The 18,792-nt window shown below is 33.8% G+C and overlaps 1 protein-coding gene across 5 annotated transcripts in view; it reads left to right on the top strand.

Annotated features, from left to right (window-relative positions):
- GRIK2 (glutamate ionotropic receptor kainate type subunit 2) overlaps window positions 1–18,792 on the top strand; it is a 653,495-nt gene that overhangs the window by 447,387 nt on the left and 187,316 nt on the right. For all 5 annotated transcript variants that reach the window (XM_087443926.1, XM_004422155.3, XM_087443925.1 and 2 more), the window contains one exon: window positions 1,056–1,262. In XM_087443926.1, coding sequence (XP_087300052.1) covers window positions 1,056–1,262 — 207 coding nt within the window. The remainder of the gene's footprint in view (window positions 1–1,055; window positions 1,263–18,792) is intronic.

Consider the following 18,792-nt stretch of genomic DNA (forward strand, 5'->3'; position numbering starts at 1 on the left):
GAGGCTTACAGAATTTGGCTCCTCACTTTCTCTTCATTATCACTTTGTTCAACTAATTCCCTCACTTACTGGATGTCCCTTCAGTCACGTTGATGGCTGTTGTCCTCTTCCTGGAACACTCCAGTGGCATTTTGGTCTCAGGGCTTTTTACTTGTTGTGTCCTTGGCCTGAAATGCTCTTCTTTCCGATTTTCAAATGGCTAGATTCCTTCTCATCTTTTACGTTCTACCTCATCGCTCTTCTCCTCAGAGAAGACTTCCAGACATATTACTCAATTTTGTCTTACTTTTCTCTTTTCTTGCCAATACCTTGTGGTTGCTCTGTATCCTATTGCCCTATTTTATGTTTTTATACCATTTATCAGCATCTGAAGTTATGTGTTCTATTTGTTTAGACATTTATTATTGGTTTCCTCCTCTATATCACGAACTTCATGACTTGGGATTTCTCTTTTATATAGAGAAGGGCTGGCTCATAGTAGGTGCTCCATAAAATGTTGTTGGATGAATGCATAAGCACTTCATAAGTGTTAGTTTCTTTTTCTATATTCTAGAGTAAGGTACTGCTTTTTCTCCTGTAATTAAATATAGCAATTGTAATTTTCATGGTTGTTAGGACAAAATGTGATAACATACATAAAAGCCCCTACTCCAGTTCTTAGCACATGGTGGCAATTAGGTAATGATTTTTTTCATTCTTTCATCAATAGATCCCACTGAAACAGCACACTAGATATTGATTAAATGATATAATTTAAATTAGGGTATTGTAATCATGGTGAAATTATATCTTATGTATTATACATTATATAGTGAATATCACATTACATATTATTTATTATATGTATTATACATATTCTCTTGTGAGGCACAAATATTCCTGAAGTAATCTGCCTTCTTAGTATTTCAAACTATGCTAATTACAATTAGAAGAAAATAAAATTGATTGTTGTCCTAAATTGATGTGAGTTTTTCTATCTTCTAAGGAAGGCATAATTCTGATAGTAAGTTTCATGATTAACTAATACCTCCTACCTTCATGTTCACTGTTTCCAGGAAGAACCCTATGTCCTGTTTAAGAAGTCTGACAAACCCCTCTATGGGAACGATCGATTTGAGGGCTATTGCATTGACCTCCTCAGAGAGCTGTCTACAATCCTTGGTTTTACATACGAAATTAGACTTGTGGAGGATGGGAAATATGGAGCCCAGGATGATGCCAATGGACAATGGAATGGAATGGTCCGTGAACTAATTGATCATGTAAGTCCCTCTTCTCATTATTTATTACATTTGGTAGATTGCTAAAAGATTTCCTTTTTTTTTTTTTATGGTCAGGGATTAATAATGTCAAAGAGCAATAATATATTTCAAGTATGTATCTCCTTCAATAATTTTATTCAAAGTATATATTATTTTTGTTATTAAATACAAAGAATCTAAGAGGGAAGTATAGTTCTATTAGGGAGGGATGTCTGTGTTAAATTAACTAGTATACAAGTGATTTAATACCTTGAAATATTTAGTTTTAATCTGTAAATTAGAATGTAGTTTCCCAGCAATGAATGTCTTATTCACTTTTGTAATGCTAACCTTCTAATCAATAGAGGGAATGGATGATGCAAACTCTAAATTTCATTATAAAAATTTTCTTTACTCGGATAGGAAATTTATCTTTAGAGATGAGAGAGATCTATATGTAAAAAGCGTAGAATAAGATACTATATAAAAAAAAAAACAAGAATAGTAAGCATATTGAAGTAGGAAGATAGAAATTTTATTTTATTTTTCTAATCGAATAAGCCACGCATTCCCTTTTGGCCAGGAAAACATTATCTCATAATTTCTCAGTTGATTGTGATAATTAATTCATCTCTTTGAAATAAACTCTTATCTTTTAAATATTATAACAACATATTTGACTTTATTTTTTGTAACATTTAAGTTTATTTTGGCATTTTCCATATTATTAGTGCATATAATTATTGCTAAGAATTCTGCAAAATAATGAAAATAATTTTCTTTTAAAAAACATTGTGAACTGTACCCTAAATAAAAATTCTTACCTATGCAAGTAGCAAATATGGGCAATTTTCAAAGCATTTTGAAAATACTTTATTGCTATTAATTACAAAGTTCATTATTAAGAAGAAGGAAATAAGGGATTATCTATCTATCTATCTATCTATCTATCTATCTATCTATCTATCTATCTGGCTATCTATCTCTCTATCTATCTATCTATCTGTCAAGAAAGAAATATCAGGCTTTGGTTAGATGCAGCATAACAACACAAACTATTATTTTTTAAATTCCTTTTTCTTTAAATCTTCAACATATTTCTTTTAATGATTTGGAATGTACTCAATACTTTCCTAAAGTTTTAGACTTGATTAATTATTTCTCAAAAATTCTGCTTAAATGAGACCTTTATATTTTAACTTTGTAAAATCCTTCAGAAAATGATGAAAATATTGGAAGATACATATGATTTAGAATCAAATATAAAACCTTAAACTTTATGTTAGTTTCTATTAATATAGCAGTAACTATCAGAAACTTAACTCAAGCTTCTTTAAGCAAAAATTGTAATTTATTGGTAGACAAATTTGTGAGATCCAGAGGTAGTGTGGCTGGATTTAGAGTATCAAGATTTACTTTCTCTGATTTTTGGCCTCAATTTAGTCTTTGCTTCCCTGTGTCTGTTTTACTCTTGGATATGTGGCTCCCAATAGGTGGCAAGAACAATTGCCACTAGCAGTTCTAGATTAACCATCCAGGTAGAAACATAGCACCTGTACTCTATAATTTCATCAAAAGACCCCAAATTTGGTTTCATTGGCCTGACCTAGGTCATAAAATAAATCCTGAACCAATTATCCTACTCAGAGGGAAGTGGTGTTCTCTTTGGATATCCTGGGGCATATACTCACTCAAGAAACTAGGAGGTGAGGTCAGCTCCTTTAAAACCACATAGATTTAGAGTAGGGGAATTGTGGGTTTCCAAAGGAAAATCAGGGTGTTTATACCTGAAGACAGTGGAATGGATGCTACACAGACCAATACAATGGATATTCACTGTAGAACCTTTGGATAAGTAGCTTATGTTAGGCTTTTATTTTAATCAGAACACAAGAATTTTAGATCACCAGTACCTTTATGTGTATATTTGCCATATGTTCTTAATTAATGCTCTTTTAATTAAGTTTTTTGGGATTCAAAATTGGTTAAAAGTTTTAGGTTCCTTTTTGATTTGCTATCTATATATTTCTTCAAGGAAATTATAGAGTAGAAAATGAAGGTTAGGAATAATGATTTAGAGCTATGGCATAAAAGATGATGGCACACCAAATGAAAGAATAGTAAGGGAGTATTATAATTTGATATTAATTTCTCAAAAAAATATTTTTGGTATTGAGCTGAAACCACTGATGACGTCTTCAAGTTATTTAATCATTTTATTCATCTTGGTGCCATCCCTGTCAATTCACCTTTTATTTTCTCTTACTGGAGTGCTGTCCTATCCCGCTATGCTCTTGATGCCTTCCTCATGTTTCATATTGTTGGCCTGGCCTTGGTTTTTAATGTTTAGCATGAGTCGTATTAAACTAGAATGATGATTATATTCAAAGTATTTTTCTCTGTACTACTTCAACTTAGTTTGCATGTTCATGAATATGTTAATTTCAGTGTTAAGTAGTAATTTACTGATAATCAGATCAACACCCTGAACTTCTCCCTCTCCTTACTTTCCTTAGAAAGATTACCCTCTCTCATAGCTTGATTATCATTCTCATACTGAAATTTTACCATTCTACATCTTCAACCCTGAGCCTTAGACACATATGTCTAACTACCTCTGGTACGTTTTCCCCTTAAATGCCTCATAAGCACCTCAAAGGCAGCATGTTTCAGACTCAATTTATTATTTATCTTTCCTAAACCTATTCCTTCTGAAGAGTTTCCTATATCAGTACATGACACAAGAATTCAATAGATTTCCCAAGCCAAAAATTTACTCATCATTTTTGAATTATTTATTGAGTGTGTTTCTTAAGTAATTCTGAAAGCTGTGCACTTCTCTCCATCTCCACTGTCGCCTGGAATAATATTCCAACATGAGGATCTTTCCCTTCTAATCCATTATCTATATATATTGTTCAGCTAAGGTCTAGTTTCAGACAGAAAAATCTGATCATACCCTTCTTTTGCATAAAATCTTTCAGGAGTTTCCATTGTCCTAAGGATATAGGATCAACTATATATTTACAAGCCCTTCCACATTTGGTTATTGTTTATCTCTTATGGAAGTCTTCTTTCTGTGTTGGGAGTTTGTCCTATATGGAGTAAATCAACAAGGCTCCCCAGCCAGAGATCCAAGGGAGGGAGGAGAGTGAGGGCAGGATATTTATTTTCCTCCTGGATCTGTGAGATGTTGCCTTGGGCTGATTTGTGTCCCTACATTGAATGTCACAGTTTCTCATAATGATGTCTGCTCTACACAAATCTCCTGTTCTCAGTTCCGATTTACACTCTACATAGCTTTGTTTCTTTGGACCTTTGGAGCGGTTGCAGCTTAGCTGCTAGTATCCTTAGCTTGCTGCACCATCCCTTAAAATTTCCCTACACCAGTGATTCTCAATGTGTGTTCCACAGACCTGCAGTCAGTATCCCTTTTAAACTTGTTAGAAATGCAAATTTTCAGGCCCTACTCTAGACCAACTGGGTCTGAAACTCTGGGATAGATCCTGGAAATCTCTGTTTTAACAAGCCCTACTGGTGATTCTGATGTTCCCCAAAGTTTGAGAATCAATTAGTCCCTCTATAAATATATACTGCTCAGTTATCATCATTTGAGTGTGCCATCTGTTTTCTGTTGAGACCCTAACTGGCACACCTTTTCTATATTTTCATCTATTCTGCTCTCTCCAGCCGTACCCGTGTGGATTTTTATCAATCTTGTTCTCCTTTGCCTCCAGGCTAGTTCTCTGTCTGCTGCACTCTCCTCAACTCCCACCCAGCTCACATCACTGAATTACTTCTACTTAGCTTCAGAAACACTTCCCCAATGAGGCTTCCCACCCCACCCCAGGAAGCCCACCTGCTACGATTTCTACACTATTCTTCTTGTATAATACCTATCACACTTTATTTTAGTTACCGGCTTAAAAATCTGTCCTACTTACTTGAATGTAAGTTATACAGTAGTTATAATATCAAACAGGACTATTTCAGTTGCAAGTGTAAGAAACATGGCTAAAAATAGCCTTCACAAATATATATTTTTTTAAAAACCCCGTTACTAAAAACGTTACTAAAAACGTCCAGTAGTAGTTTTCACTTCAAGTACAGTTGGATCCAGGGTCTTAAAATATGCCATTAATACATGGCTCCTCACTGCCTTGTTATCTCTTGGCTTTACTCTCTTCTCTGTAGATTTCATTCTTAAGCAATTTCTTTCCACCTGGTGACAAAAGTGGTCCATATTGGCTCTAGGCCAGTGGTTCTCAACTAGGAACAATTTTGTCCTCAAGACAATTTTGACAGTGTTGGGAGACGTTTTTATTGTCACAATTTAAGGAAGAGGGGGAGATGCTACTACTGCCATCTAGGAGTAGAGGCTAGAGATGCTAGCCTCTAAACAAGGCATGAGATAGCTCCTCACAACAAAGAATTATTTGGCCCAACGTCAATAGGGTTGAAGTTGAGAAACTCTGCTCTAGGTTTACCTCACTTTTAGAGTCCTCCTTTTGAAAGAGGTAGAAGTCTCCTTTTGCTCAACTCTCAACAAAATCCATGGCGGGTGCTAGGGGTGGGGTGGGAGGAGTGTCAACTGGATCAGCGTGGACCACGTGCCCCTCTGTGAACTAATCCATAAGGCTGGGTTTGGGAAGGTGGTAGTTGAAATGACCAGGCCTGGGTCATGTGTCCACAATTGGAACTGTGGGATAGAGTCAGCACCATCTGAATTATGCCACTTATAATTTTTATGTGGACTTGGGTGCAGAGGTAACTAATATTTATTTTATACCAGCTATTCCAGACCATTTTCTAGATTTTCTAGGTTTTACTAGGTTTAGTAGAAGGGAAATAACCATCAAGAGACTATATTTATGCAAGTGCTGTGATGGGGAAATATAATTAAAAACAAAATCTCCTCCCAACCCAGAAAACCTCTCCACTAAGGTAGAAGAAAAAGAAATCATTTTATTATTGAATAAGCATTAAACAGAATGTGATGCACACTATAGTCAATTTGCTAAGAGATTGCAAAGACAGAAAGAAATTATCCTTTTTTATATAGAGCCAAGCTGACACAACCCATTACATATATGTTCTCAAGATAAACAATAACTAGTCTTCAAGAAGACTTGAAAGCACCATTTATTAAACATGGTTCATACTACATTCATTTGGTAATTAGGGTGACTATCTGTGTTAGCTAATTGGCTTTATCCAATGGAAAAGTGAAATTCTTATATCTTTATGACAAGAGGTAGGTTTTAGGCACCCATCTACCAAAGTTAAGCTTCTGCCCTCCCACAGAAACTTGGAGGTGGAGTGCTATCTTCCTTGGTCATTCCATTTCACAGAGATACTTCCTGGGCCCTTGAGACAGGCATTCCTAGGTGGGAAAACTGTCAAGAGGCTTAATAATTTTTTAAAGATTTATGTACATTTCAGAGAGAGAGAGAAAAGACAATTATGTTTTCTAAAATAAATGTTCTAAGAAAAGAGGAAGGAGTCTCTTCCCTTATTTTCAACAGGGAGAACTGAGTCTCTTATTTTTAATTTGTATTTGCCCTTACAGTTGCAAGTCTTTGTTATTTTAGTAGCAGCTGGTTTTACCACCTTCTTCTTCTCCATCCTTGCTTCTTGAGAGGACCCTCAAGGTATAGGGTTTGGTATGACCTCTCAAATTTGTATGATCTCACTAGGGATGGTTCTTGGTGGTGTAATACGAAGATACAACCTCAGAAAGACATTAGGAGAAAGTGGCTCCCCAAGGCATTGCTAGTCCTTGAAAAATGCCACGTCTTCCCCTCTGAAAACACCTTCCTCCCCCATCATCTCCACAGCAGAACTGCAAAACATGATGTGCTTGTAAGTCCTTGGTAAGGCAGAGGTGGGTTCAAATCTTAATTCTTCTACTACGTAGTTTTATGCTTTGGGCACATTGCCTTAAACTCTTTGAGCCTTAGTTTTCTCAAAAATAAAATAGAAATAATAATATATTAATAATCAAGGATGATATATATAAATTTCCTGATGCAGTGCCTGACATACGGTAGATAATCAATAAATAGAGATATAACTAATAAGTTCAAAATTTGTGTCATCTTACTTATTCTTTCTACTATAGGGTTTATGAGTATTCTTGTTGAGACAAAAATATAAAACATTTAGACACTATTACAATGAGAAAGATGTAGGGATTGTAGTTGCTATTGATATTAATTTTGAATTGAATCATAGTTAGTAAAATCAGTGTTAAGTTTTAATGTAAAGTTTATTAATTGAAATCTTTGGTGTTCAGATATCTCAGTGCTGTCTTACCTAAATGACCTATGTCTTGTGAATAGGAGTTTTATATTAGAATTAGTTAAACATAGGGAACAATTAATAGAGAATCAAGTCACTGTTCAATTAGCAATAGGTAAGATAAAGGGGAAAAATGATGTTTAGGATATCAGCAAAGCAGGGACACTCATTTTTTTTTTAATTACTATTTAATTTTTTTTTTAAATCAAAGAAATGATTAGAGAAAAAATTAAAATGTTTTGGGACCTCCTTATACTTATTTTATGGTTTGGTATTATGTCAAATTTGAGTTATATGTAAGACTGAAAGTGAAGAGATTTATTTTCTTTGCTTAAATCCTTTAAAAACTTAGTCCAACACTCCTCAAATACATTTGTTTTTAAAGAAAAATTGCCCAGAAACTCATTATTTGGTACATTTCATAAAATGTTAATAGCATATGTCCTGCTACGGAGGATGTAAAAGAGCAATCTATGAAGTTTTTCCTTAATATAGATGACCTCCTCTTTTTAATATTTTTAATATTTTACCTTTCCATCAGGCTAACAATCATTTGAGTTTTTATGATGATTGGTGACCTGGGCCATTCTATTTGAAGTTTGTTGAGTAGCTATAAAAGTTGATAGTTTTTGTGAATCGTCAAACGGATTAAAAACTAAATCAGGACCCTATTTTGCCATATCAGTTCACTGCATCCATACTCCTCTGTATTGTGGTATATACTCGGTAGTATTCATTTGCTTCAAATATACTAAAAATAACTAGGAGACACAAATAATACAATTGCAGAAAGTGTTGAGCATTCAAGAATATTTATTGAAGGAATGACACAAATGTTCAACAACAATTGTTAAACTCAAGCACCATGTTCCTTGGAAAATATGCTACATATTTTCCAAATGCTTTTAATTCTTATGTTGCCTTCCAAGGGCCCCAATGAAAGTGTCTATTTATTCAAGGACTAAGTAAAGAAATAGTGACATATTTTCCTCTTGATATTAAAGCCTCATAATTTTTTGTATAATATTTTATGAAGTATTTTATCAATTTTTTTCATTCTTAAAAGCAAGCTTAGCTATTGAACCTGACATAGCAGAGATGAGTACATAGAAACTTGCTAATGCAACCATCGTATTAAGTTGGGCATAAATTTTACTTGTAGCTTTGGGTTGTGTATTCCTTATGGCTAATAACTCATTTATGGGCTCATGAGACAACAGTTGTATGTTATTCATAAAGCCAACTAGAGTTATTCATAAGCATGAGGGAAAATACCTAAGCTGCAATAAGGTAACAACACATATTATTATGGGACTGCTTAAAGGAGACAAGGGCAGTTAAATTACTTTCAAATCTCTGGCGATGTTTGCCTTGGCAGTGGAAAACTTCAGGAGGATTTATGCTTGTAAACATCCATACATAAGTTAATAAAGCAGTATGCAAAGTCTGTTGTATGTTCAGGTTAAAAATAGACCTCAGATCCGTCCCTACCTTGCAGTTTTGCATCCACCAATCTAGTTCCAACTCTTGCCACCTCATTGTGTATTGTGTATTTCCTGCCTCTTCTTTAGGAATTGACCTATACATAATAGATTCTTTTCTAATCACCAATGTCTTCTCAAAGCTTTCTCTCTCAAAGCATTGCAGAGATACTGAAAGATTGCAGGACAAAATTTCAAGTACTCATGCTGACTTTAATTTATTTCTATCTGTCCCTTGACACCTAGGGGTTCATGAAGTCCTTTAAGCTCTCTCACCTTGTCACCTATATCAAGCCCACCTCCAGGGTTCTGTGTTGGGGCTCTGCTCCACAAGGCTTTTCCTGACCGTGTCACTTCTTTAAAGAGGCCACTTTTTTGAACACTTGTAGAACTACTTTTCATGCTTAATCACAACACTCTTTATTACTTGAAATTCTTTGTCCTTTCATCCTTCACAAAGAATTAGCTCCAGCTGGAGGCAAATTTCAGCATGCTCTTCAGCCAGTGATCTGCTGGGCCTTCTCTGACCTAGTGTTACAATGCTGATAAAATATGTAAGGGAATACTGTGTACTCTAGCTGAAGATCTACAATTATTTCTTTTTTTTTTTTTTTTTTGTGAGGAAGATCAGCCCTGAGCTAACATCCATGCTAATCCTCCTCTTTTTGCTGAGGAAGACCGGCTCTGAGCTAACATCTATTGCCAGTCCTCCTCCTTTTTTTCCCCAAAGCCCCAGTAGATAGTTGTATGTCGTAGTTGCGCATCCTTCTAGTTGCTGTATGTGGGATGCGGCCTCAGCATGGCAGGAGAAGCGGTGCGTGGATGCACGCCCGGGATCCGAACCTGGGCTGCCAGTAGCGGAGCATGCACACATAACCACTAAGCCATAGGGCCGGCCCTACAATTATTTCTTAACTGTGGAAATTTGGGAATTTGGGCAATGTCTGTCTGTCTATCTATCTATCAATCTATCTATCTATCAATCATTTATCTATTGATCAATCTATTTATGCTGTGTAGCCTTGGGAAAGTTATTTATTCTGTCTTAAATTCAGTTTTCTCATATGTACAATGGGAATAATGGTACTCGTCCCATAGAATGATGGTGTGGATTAAATGTTAAGACCTGAGAGTGGAGCAGCACTGTAGGCATTTGTAACTTAGTCTAACTCATCAATGGGAAGCAGAGATGGGGGCTAGATGGGTGAGACACAGGGAAGGGGAGAAGGACAGTGACAGGAAGAAAGAACAATTTAAATGTTGTTGGAAAGCGATGCTGATTCCACTGTAGGTCTCGTGACTTACTGTGTGAAAATCTCCTGGCACAAATGGATACTCTCATGTACACAGATACAGATTTAAAAAAAACAAACTAACCGCTAATCCAAAAACCACTGTTTAACCTGGTGTGCGACTACAGAAACTGAATTCAGTTCCACGACTGAGCTATTAAAGGAATTTTCAAATCATATTTGAGAAGCTGACTCTAATTTAGGACATGAATGCATTGGACAGGTCCTAGTGTGTTGCCTGGCAAGTAGGAAACACTCAAGACAAGTAATTATTGTTATTGTTATTATTATTATTACTATTACTGTTACTGTTAATATATCCAAAGGGGTACCAAATGTTTTCTTTCATGTTGCTTTGTTCTGGCTATTAAACACTATTAGCTAGTTTACCAGATTACTGTTGAACCATGATTATAATATATTTGAAACAAATAATTGACTGTATGTGTGATATAATGTTATCAAAGAAAAAGGACAATTTTTTATAATTACAATTAAAAAATGAGAGATTTTTAAGGTCATATTCTTAGTCCCTATACCTCATTAGAATTGTGTACAGTAGACTATGAGAAATGTTTCTTTTTAAATCATTTAAATCTTAGCTCTTTTAGAGATGCCAAAGAACTTTACAACTTTGTGCTTAAAAAGACTCATGTTTTAATATTGTTAGCCATTTGTGGTTTGTAAGAGAGTATATTGGTCAATAAAAGCTTTTATTCTTTTTAATGAGGCTCCTTTTTATGTCTCCAAGTTCTGTTGAAATTTTGAAAGCAAATGAACAAAAGCTTGATCATTTGACAGGTTTTTTAAAGAAAATAGAACGAGGAAGAAATTCTGTTTCAGTTTATAAAGCAGCTATGGTGAAGTGGGAAGTCTGTTAGGATCTAATTCACTCCTATTTTACATTATTTTTAAGACGACCCATGATGCTATGGTTTTCCAGCTGCATGAATGCTTCCCAGCATGCTGCCTTAGCATTGCAATTGGTATTTAACACTATCAAGCCTTTTATGGTTCATAAATGAACCTTAGAGGACCTCACTATACTTTGCTTTTGCCTCCTGATTGCTCTTTTATTATATACTAGGGAGGAAATCAAATATTTGTTTTTCAGGGAACTTAAAAAGGCTCCAGGTATTATCACAAAAATGGAAAGGCTAAATCAGAAAACAGTTTCTACCGAATGGGAATTGACTTACGCCAGAGCTTTGAATTTTGATAGCGTTGTCTCAATTTTGCACTCTAGTGGAAGCATTCTATTATTTTCAGTAACAAAAAATTAAAGAGTAGTAATATTATATCATTATTACTTTTTTAATTTTAAGAAAAATAAATAAAATATGGAAGTGCAAATTTATTTATAATTTCCTGTGACCTAAAAGTGACAACTGTTAACATTTGTTGCTTTTGCTTTGTTTCTCTTTTAATATAAAAGTTATAAAACATTGTAGATAATGTTGCAATCCCTCACTCACCAAAAAATCTCTCAATTCAGTAATTTTCCAAGTTACCACAGAGGATAAAATTACATTTCCCTCATCCCTCTCCACATGTAACCACTATCTTGATATATAAAATATTGTATAAAATGAAAGTAGAAATATAAATTAAGGGCAAGGATATCCTGGGAGAAATTGCCTACATGAACAGATCCAAAATCTAGAATTATTTGAGTTCAATAATAAAAAGTTTGTATTTGATTTAGAGAGTAAATTTAAAGTGACACTGTTGAAGTAGTAGGCTGGAAAATTTGTTTATCTGTGGTATATGGAACATCTGTGTTTTATTAAATAATAAATGCTGATTTACATCTGTTATTACAAGAAAAGCAGAATAAATGTAACTGAAAACAGATATAAACAAAGTGGCTTCTTTTTAAGGTGACATTTTATTTAAAACATAAAACAAATTAAACAAAAACAAAATAAAGTCCTAAATAAAAACTAAAAAGTTTTAAAAAGGAAAACTATAGCATGAATTTTTTTGATAGAACAAATATCATTTCTTGGTTAACTATGACTGGATTTTCCTATTATATGAAATTAAGTGGAGTTGCTTTTCAAAGTAAATTTGAATAATGGAAATAATACAACTACTAAAATAAGATATTCTTCATGATATCCCTAAATGGAAGTATAATTCAGCATTATTAATCCAGCATTTTGTGCCTGTCACAATTTTAGGCACTGAAGATATAAAGATAAATATGAATCCTAGGTGAGAGAGACACAAATAATTTGTATATACTTCAGGTAATGAAATAGCAGAGATATTCTCAAGATATTTTGGGAAACCTGAAGGATATATATCTAATTCTGTCTGAGAGGAAAACGATCAAGGAAGTCTTTAAGCTCGAATTATAAGAAAGTGACAGATGCTTTTTCCATTATACTATTTTTAGTGTTACACTTGGCTTAATTTTAGCATGTATTTCTACCTGAAGGATGTTGTTTTATATAACATCATACATGACTAAAATAGTGAACTACAACTTGGTCAGGTTCATTTAAATATTTTGAAAAAACAATTCAACTTAGAATAAATTCTGATCTGATTCAGAAAACTTTTTTTAATTTTATTATTTATTTTTATTTATTTTTTTATTGAGGTGACATTGGTTTATAACAGAAAACTTTTAAAGAGAGAATTAACATAAAGTAAAACAGGTTTCTACCTCTCTTTTTCTGATAGATTTATTTTTATTAATTAAGAACAATCTATTGAGAATGCATTTGTTTGGTAATATGTAATTATACTAACATTAACCATTGTTGTTTTATGTCAAAATCATGTGTCTTCACCCATATAATTTTCTGATCATTTCTAATTACATTTAAGGTCTTCTGACTCCTTCAGGACATTCAGTTTGCTAAAGATACAGCCACAGAACCAGAGTTTATTTTTTTACATATTTAATATGATGATATTTCTGATCAAGTTTTTTTTAAACATTATCCAACATGGATCATTGGAAGATCAGAGATATTGCCTGTGGGATTTATTCAAGTACAAATTCATTTACTTGTGTAAATGACAATATTTAGTTTAGTATTAGGTGATATAAAACTATCTTTTATGTCCTTGTATTTTCTTCTTTATGGAAATGATTAATTTTGATACCTTATAATACACTAAGCTCTCTTTGTTCACTGTAGATTAATTTTTTAAGCAAAATGTAGGTTAAAAAATATTCTTTCTAATGTCACTTTCTATTTTTCAATGCATACACCTTCAGGCTTTTATCCCAGTTAGACTATAAACTCTAGGAGAATCTATATCTCTAGGACTCAGCACCATGCCTGACACATAATAGATACTTAATGAGTGTTTGTTAAGTAAATTAATCCTATTTTTTCCATGCATGCCATTTTGGCCAACTCTACTCACAAAACTACTTATAGATAGGATTATGCCTCCAATGAATTTCTCCAACCATTATATTCTAGCTTTTACTGTACATGCCTTGTCTCGTCTATGGAGATGTCAGTGTCTTGATTGAAGCAGGAATGATTTCATGTTCTTCTTCATATCTCCCACAACACCTGCCACAGGGCCTCCCACGTGGTGGAGATGGTCAGTACATGTCTGTAGAATAAATTAATGGATATAAATTGTCCACCTAGCGTCTTCTCCTCTCCACACTAGGGAGTGCAATAAACTTTACATTACACCTGTGGTTACTCTAAACCATAGCTATGATATCATCACAGATTCCTTCTGTAAAAAGTAAAATCAGTGAAGATTGTTGAACTTAATAGGAGTTAGAATTTTCAAGTCGAGAAATGAGTCATAGCTATGGAATAGTAGGTAAAGGCATTCGGAAAAACTTAACATCTCAAATGTGGACACATAGGAAAGTCATTTTCAAATGTTTCATAAGCAGATATAGTCAGATATATCAGACAATATATGACAAAATAATAGGAGTTCATGTGTTATGGAAAACACCCGGAATAAGACCCTTAGACAAAGTAGCTTTGTCCTTAAATCTCCCAAAAATAATAGGTACACAAAGGTCAGAATTGTCACAATTAAAATTGTACAAATCAAATGAAACTTGACTGCAAATGACACTATCAAAAGTTAGCTTCTCCTCAGGGCAGAAGCAAAATGGAAACATTGTGTGCTCCATAATCAAAAGGTCCTCAACATAAAAGTAATAATTTTAGCATCAGCATGTTAAGAAAACAATCCTGGTCATCTGAGAGTTTATCTTTTAAGCACCTTAATACAGTCCTTTTGGATGGAAACATTTCTAGAATGCATTATATATATTTCACTCTGAAACTGTAGTACAGTGAACACAATCCAAACTCCAGTTGAAAACATCGTATCTGTCTTAAAGCTTTCGTGATAATTTTATACTTTACCTTGCAATCACCCAGGAATATGAAATTCATGTCTACAAAATATCGTATCCTTGGTTTGTGCTTGAAATGCTACAAACATTTTCTCAGTAACGATACACTTGGCTCTCTCACCTTTTTCATAGGTTCCAATGGGCCCTTGATTGATTCACCCTGTTCCCCACTTCCCATCCCCTCCAAATAGTCATGTATTTACCTCACCTGGTATCTCTCGCTTTGTCTTCTTCAGCTTATTTCCTGTTATCTTTTATTTATTTCAAACTTCCTCACGTACATTTTACCTGCTTTTTACACAAACCATTACACAGACTAGGTAACTTTTAAGTCTATTTTCAACCAGCATTTAAATAATTTAAAAGTCAGTGTTTTTAAACATATGTTGATAATAAGCTGAATTCTGAGCTGTGCTTCATGAACTGAAGATAAAATTAAATTAAACATGTTAAAACTGGCATAGACTGCTCAACAGAGCCACCCACACAAGGCGATGATTCCATAGTGAAGATCTCTTGATTTTGAGTCCAGACCTTAGTTATGCAAATCTGCAGTGTTTACTATGCAGTTATTTGGAGTTATTGAGCTAACTAAACACACAGGATTGATTTTAAGCCAGACTATTAATTTTCATGTGACTGTAACAAGGATCAGTGCTTCCCAGTGTTCTCACTCCTATTCCATAGGTGGAAATGGAAGCCAACTTAGAAATCAGTGGATGAAGAGACAAAGAACAAAGCCCAGGAAATCGGATTTCTTGTCCTGTACTCTGGCGGTATTTTGTTCAAAGTACTGATGCAGGGCATAGAGAATCAGAGCATCTTTTCTTGGGGGATGAAAAGCCACACATACTATTTTTTCTCTCATTTTGCTAGGCAGACCATCACACATCTGCTTGGAGAAAACATCTTATCTCAAGGATGTTACAGTATAATTAAGTGGGCTATCATTTTTGAAAGAAACAACTGCTTTTCTTGATTAGATTGATAAGAGGTTAGTAACATTGGTAATCTCTCTTAAAACAGTTTCATTTTTATGATCTAAATCTTCTTCCTTATTTCTTCTCTCTTTTTTCTTGACTTCTTTCAGATTGAATGAGTTTTCTTCGGACTTATTCCTTTTTTCCTCTTTTAGTATGAAGTTATAAGCTTTATTTCTATTTATTATTTTAGTGGCTATTTTAACAAACATACTTAACAAGCTATCAACAAATCAATATTTTTTCTTTCTCCAAAAGAATGCAAGGACCTTAGAAAACTTACACTGATCAACAACTTGCTGACATCTACTATTATTTAGTTCTAACTTGATTTATATTTAATATCACAAATAAGCTGTTAATACTATTATTTTATATAATCAATATTTGTTTAGATTGAACACATTTAACACATCCATTTGCTTTATTCTCAATTCCTTCTTCTATCACAGACCTTCGTCTGTGGGATCATATTTTCTTCCAGAATAGTATACTTTAGCCTTACTGTTGGTAGTAAATTCTTTCTCTTACCACCTCCCATTTTTTTTTTATTGGAAATGTCTTTATTTCACTCTTGTTCTTGACAGATAGTTTTGCTGATGTACAATTTTAAATTAACAGTTATTTTCTCTCAGTACTTGGAGCATATTGGTCCACTCTTTTCTGACTTGCATTGTTGTTCATGTGAAGTTAGCTATATAATTGTTATTCCATCATATTTTCTTGTCTTTTCCCTCTGGCTGCTTTAAAATGGAATCTTCTTCCTGTTTTTGTTATTTTCAGCTTTATTCTGATGAATCTCAGTTCCCATTTACTTATCTTGCTTAGTTTACATTGACAGTCTACACAAGGATTCACATCTATCAGTTCTAGAAAATTTTCAGCTGTTACTCTTCATATATGTTACCTCCTTTTGGAAAGCTGATTAGATGTATTTTGGAACTTCCATGTCTTTTAAACTCTATTTTTCCACCTCTTTTTGTCTGAGCTGCATTCCATATAATCACTTCTGATATGTCTGCTGTCTTACTTTAGCTTTCCTAATCTGTAGTATAATTAATTCATTGAACTTCTAATCCTAATGCAGTTTTTATTTTTTAAAAAATATATTGGGTTTTTCTTTACAAATCTTACTTGTAATTTCTCATAGTTTTTTTTATGCTTTGTGTTTTGCATTTCTTCTTTTACTCCTTTGAATGTAATATACATACTTATGTTTATGTTATATATGTTGATAATTTTAATATCTGCATTCTTGAATGTCTGATTCTGCAATTTATTATTTCTGCTGACTCCAGCTCACAGTAAGTTGTTTTATTGGGTACTTTATGATATTTAACGTCAGAGAACACATAATCCTTGAAACATCATGTGTTGAAACGCTTGAGACTTTTGTTAAAGTGAATTCCTTCAGAGAAATTTTATATTAGCTTCTGCCAGTAGCTTACTGACACAACCGATACAGAACTCATTAAAAGAAATTTTGTATTTAATTTTATTTTGGACATCACCACACGAAGGTGGAAAAGTGGGTAAGAATTCTCAGAGCAGGCATTTTTCTTTTTACTCCTGTTTAGTTAAGGCCAAGACTAAGTCAGGCGAGGGTCTCCCCATCTGCTGCTGTGGGCGGGCTTTATTCTAGTTGACCCACTGAGTGTGGGTGTGGTAGGGTGTGTTGGCTTTATATAAAAGTCTCCAATCTGATCATTCATTTTGCGGGGGACCCAGGCCTATCTTATGGTTTTGGCTTCTGGCCCATCAAACTTCAAGCTCTAGCCTATGAGGATTAGAGGATTTCAAATGCTCTTAAGGCAAATATCAGCTCAAAATCTCTGGATTCATATTTTCTCCATTTTAGTTGTTCTGAATTAAAAGTACTTTTCTGATCATTTAATCCTTCTGGAAATGTGTCTGGTGGGATGTTTTTACAAATACCTAGTCCCTCACGTTATATATTGGATTTTGGTATTGTCAATTTCATTTTCAGGGAAATGACATTTTCCTGACGCCAATCCCCAAATGGAAGGACATGAGATTAAAAATTTAATATTTAATTTATTAAACAACAACATGGGAATTATAAAAAATAGAGCAATGTGGCTAATATCATTGTATAAATAACTATTTTAAGCAAGAAGCCCAAAACACATTTGTTTCATATATTCCTTGGAGGAACTGCTTTGTGCATTGCTCTGTGCCAAGTCATTGCCAGTGACACAAAGATGACTTAGACCTGGACTCCTCTTTCTAGAATATTTAATATAATATAGAAACTAGATATGAATATATAATTATCATAACAGATTGAAGAATCAAGTGTCATGATGCGCACATGAGGGATGGAGAGTAAATCTAGAACAGGGAGGGAATAGATACAGATGGGAGGCATGTGAAAGGCTTTGTGGAAAGGTGACACTCTGAATGGACTTTGAGGGATTGATCTAACATGATCAAAGTTGTGAATCAGAAAAATGTGTTCAGCAAACTGTTTTTTATAAACATTAGTCAAGATTCAAGATCACAAAAGAAGGCAGTGCATCTAAATCAATGTATGTGATTTCTAATCACTTTCTCCTAAATTATTATTCACTAGTCAACAACATCTATCAGTCAACACAATTGTGATGAATCAGTTGCAGAATATGCATGTGTGCCTGCACACACACATACACATACACAAATATTTTATGTTCAATTTGCTTTGCTTCAAAAGGCTAATTAAGGTTTAAAATGTAGTATAATCTCTCACCTTGGGATCAACATTACAAATAAAAACATAATTTGAGCCACACATAAAATCTGAAGTCAGTATTTGAGAAATCAAAATTTAAGAAAATAAATGTTTAGGCAAATCAATGAATTATGTAAATAGTCATATTTAGGTTGAAACATAAAGTTGTCATTTTTGTAGATCAAAATGAAATATCAAGAATTTCATAAGTCCAACCTATACATTTTCCATACTCATGATACCATTAAAAAGAAGCTTTTCCTACCTTGGGATTTGAATGTATAACCTTTAAAGATTAATCTAAGAGCAACTCTAAATCCTTTCTTTAAAGATTTTATTTATTTATTTTTTCCCCCCAAAGCCCCAGTAGATAGTTGTGTGTCATAGCTGCACATCCTTCTAGTTGC

The sequence above is a fragment of the Ceratotherium simum genome, chromosome 19 (assembly GCF_057802395.1).
Source record: "Ceratotherium simum simum isolate JZ-2026a chromosome 19, ASM5780239v1, whole genome shotgun sequence".
In the NCBI taxonomy this organism is placed as follows: Eukaryota; Metazoa; Chordata; class Mammalia; order Perissodactyla; family Rhinocerotidae; genus Ceratotherium; species Ceratotherium simum.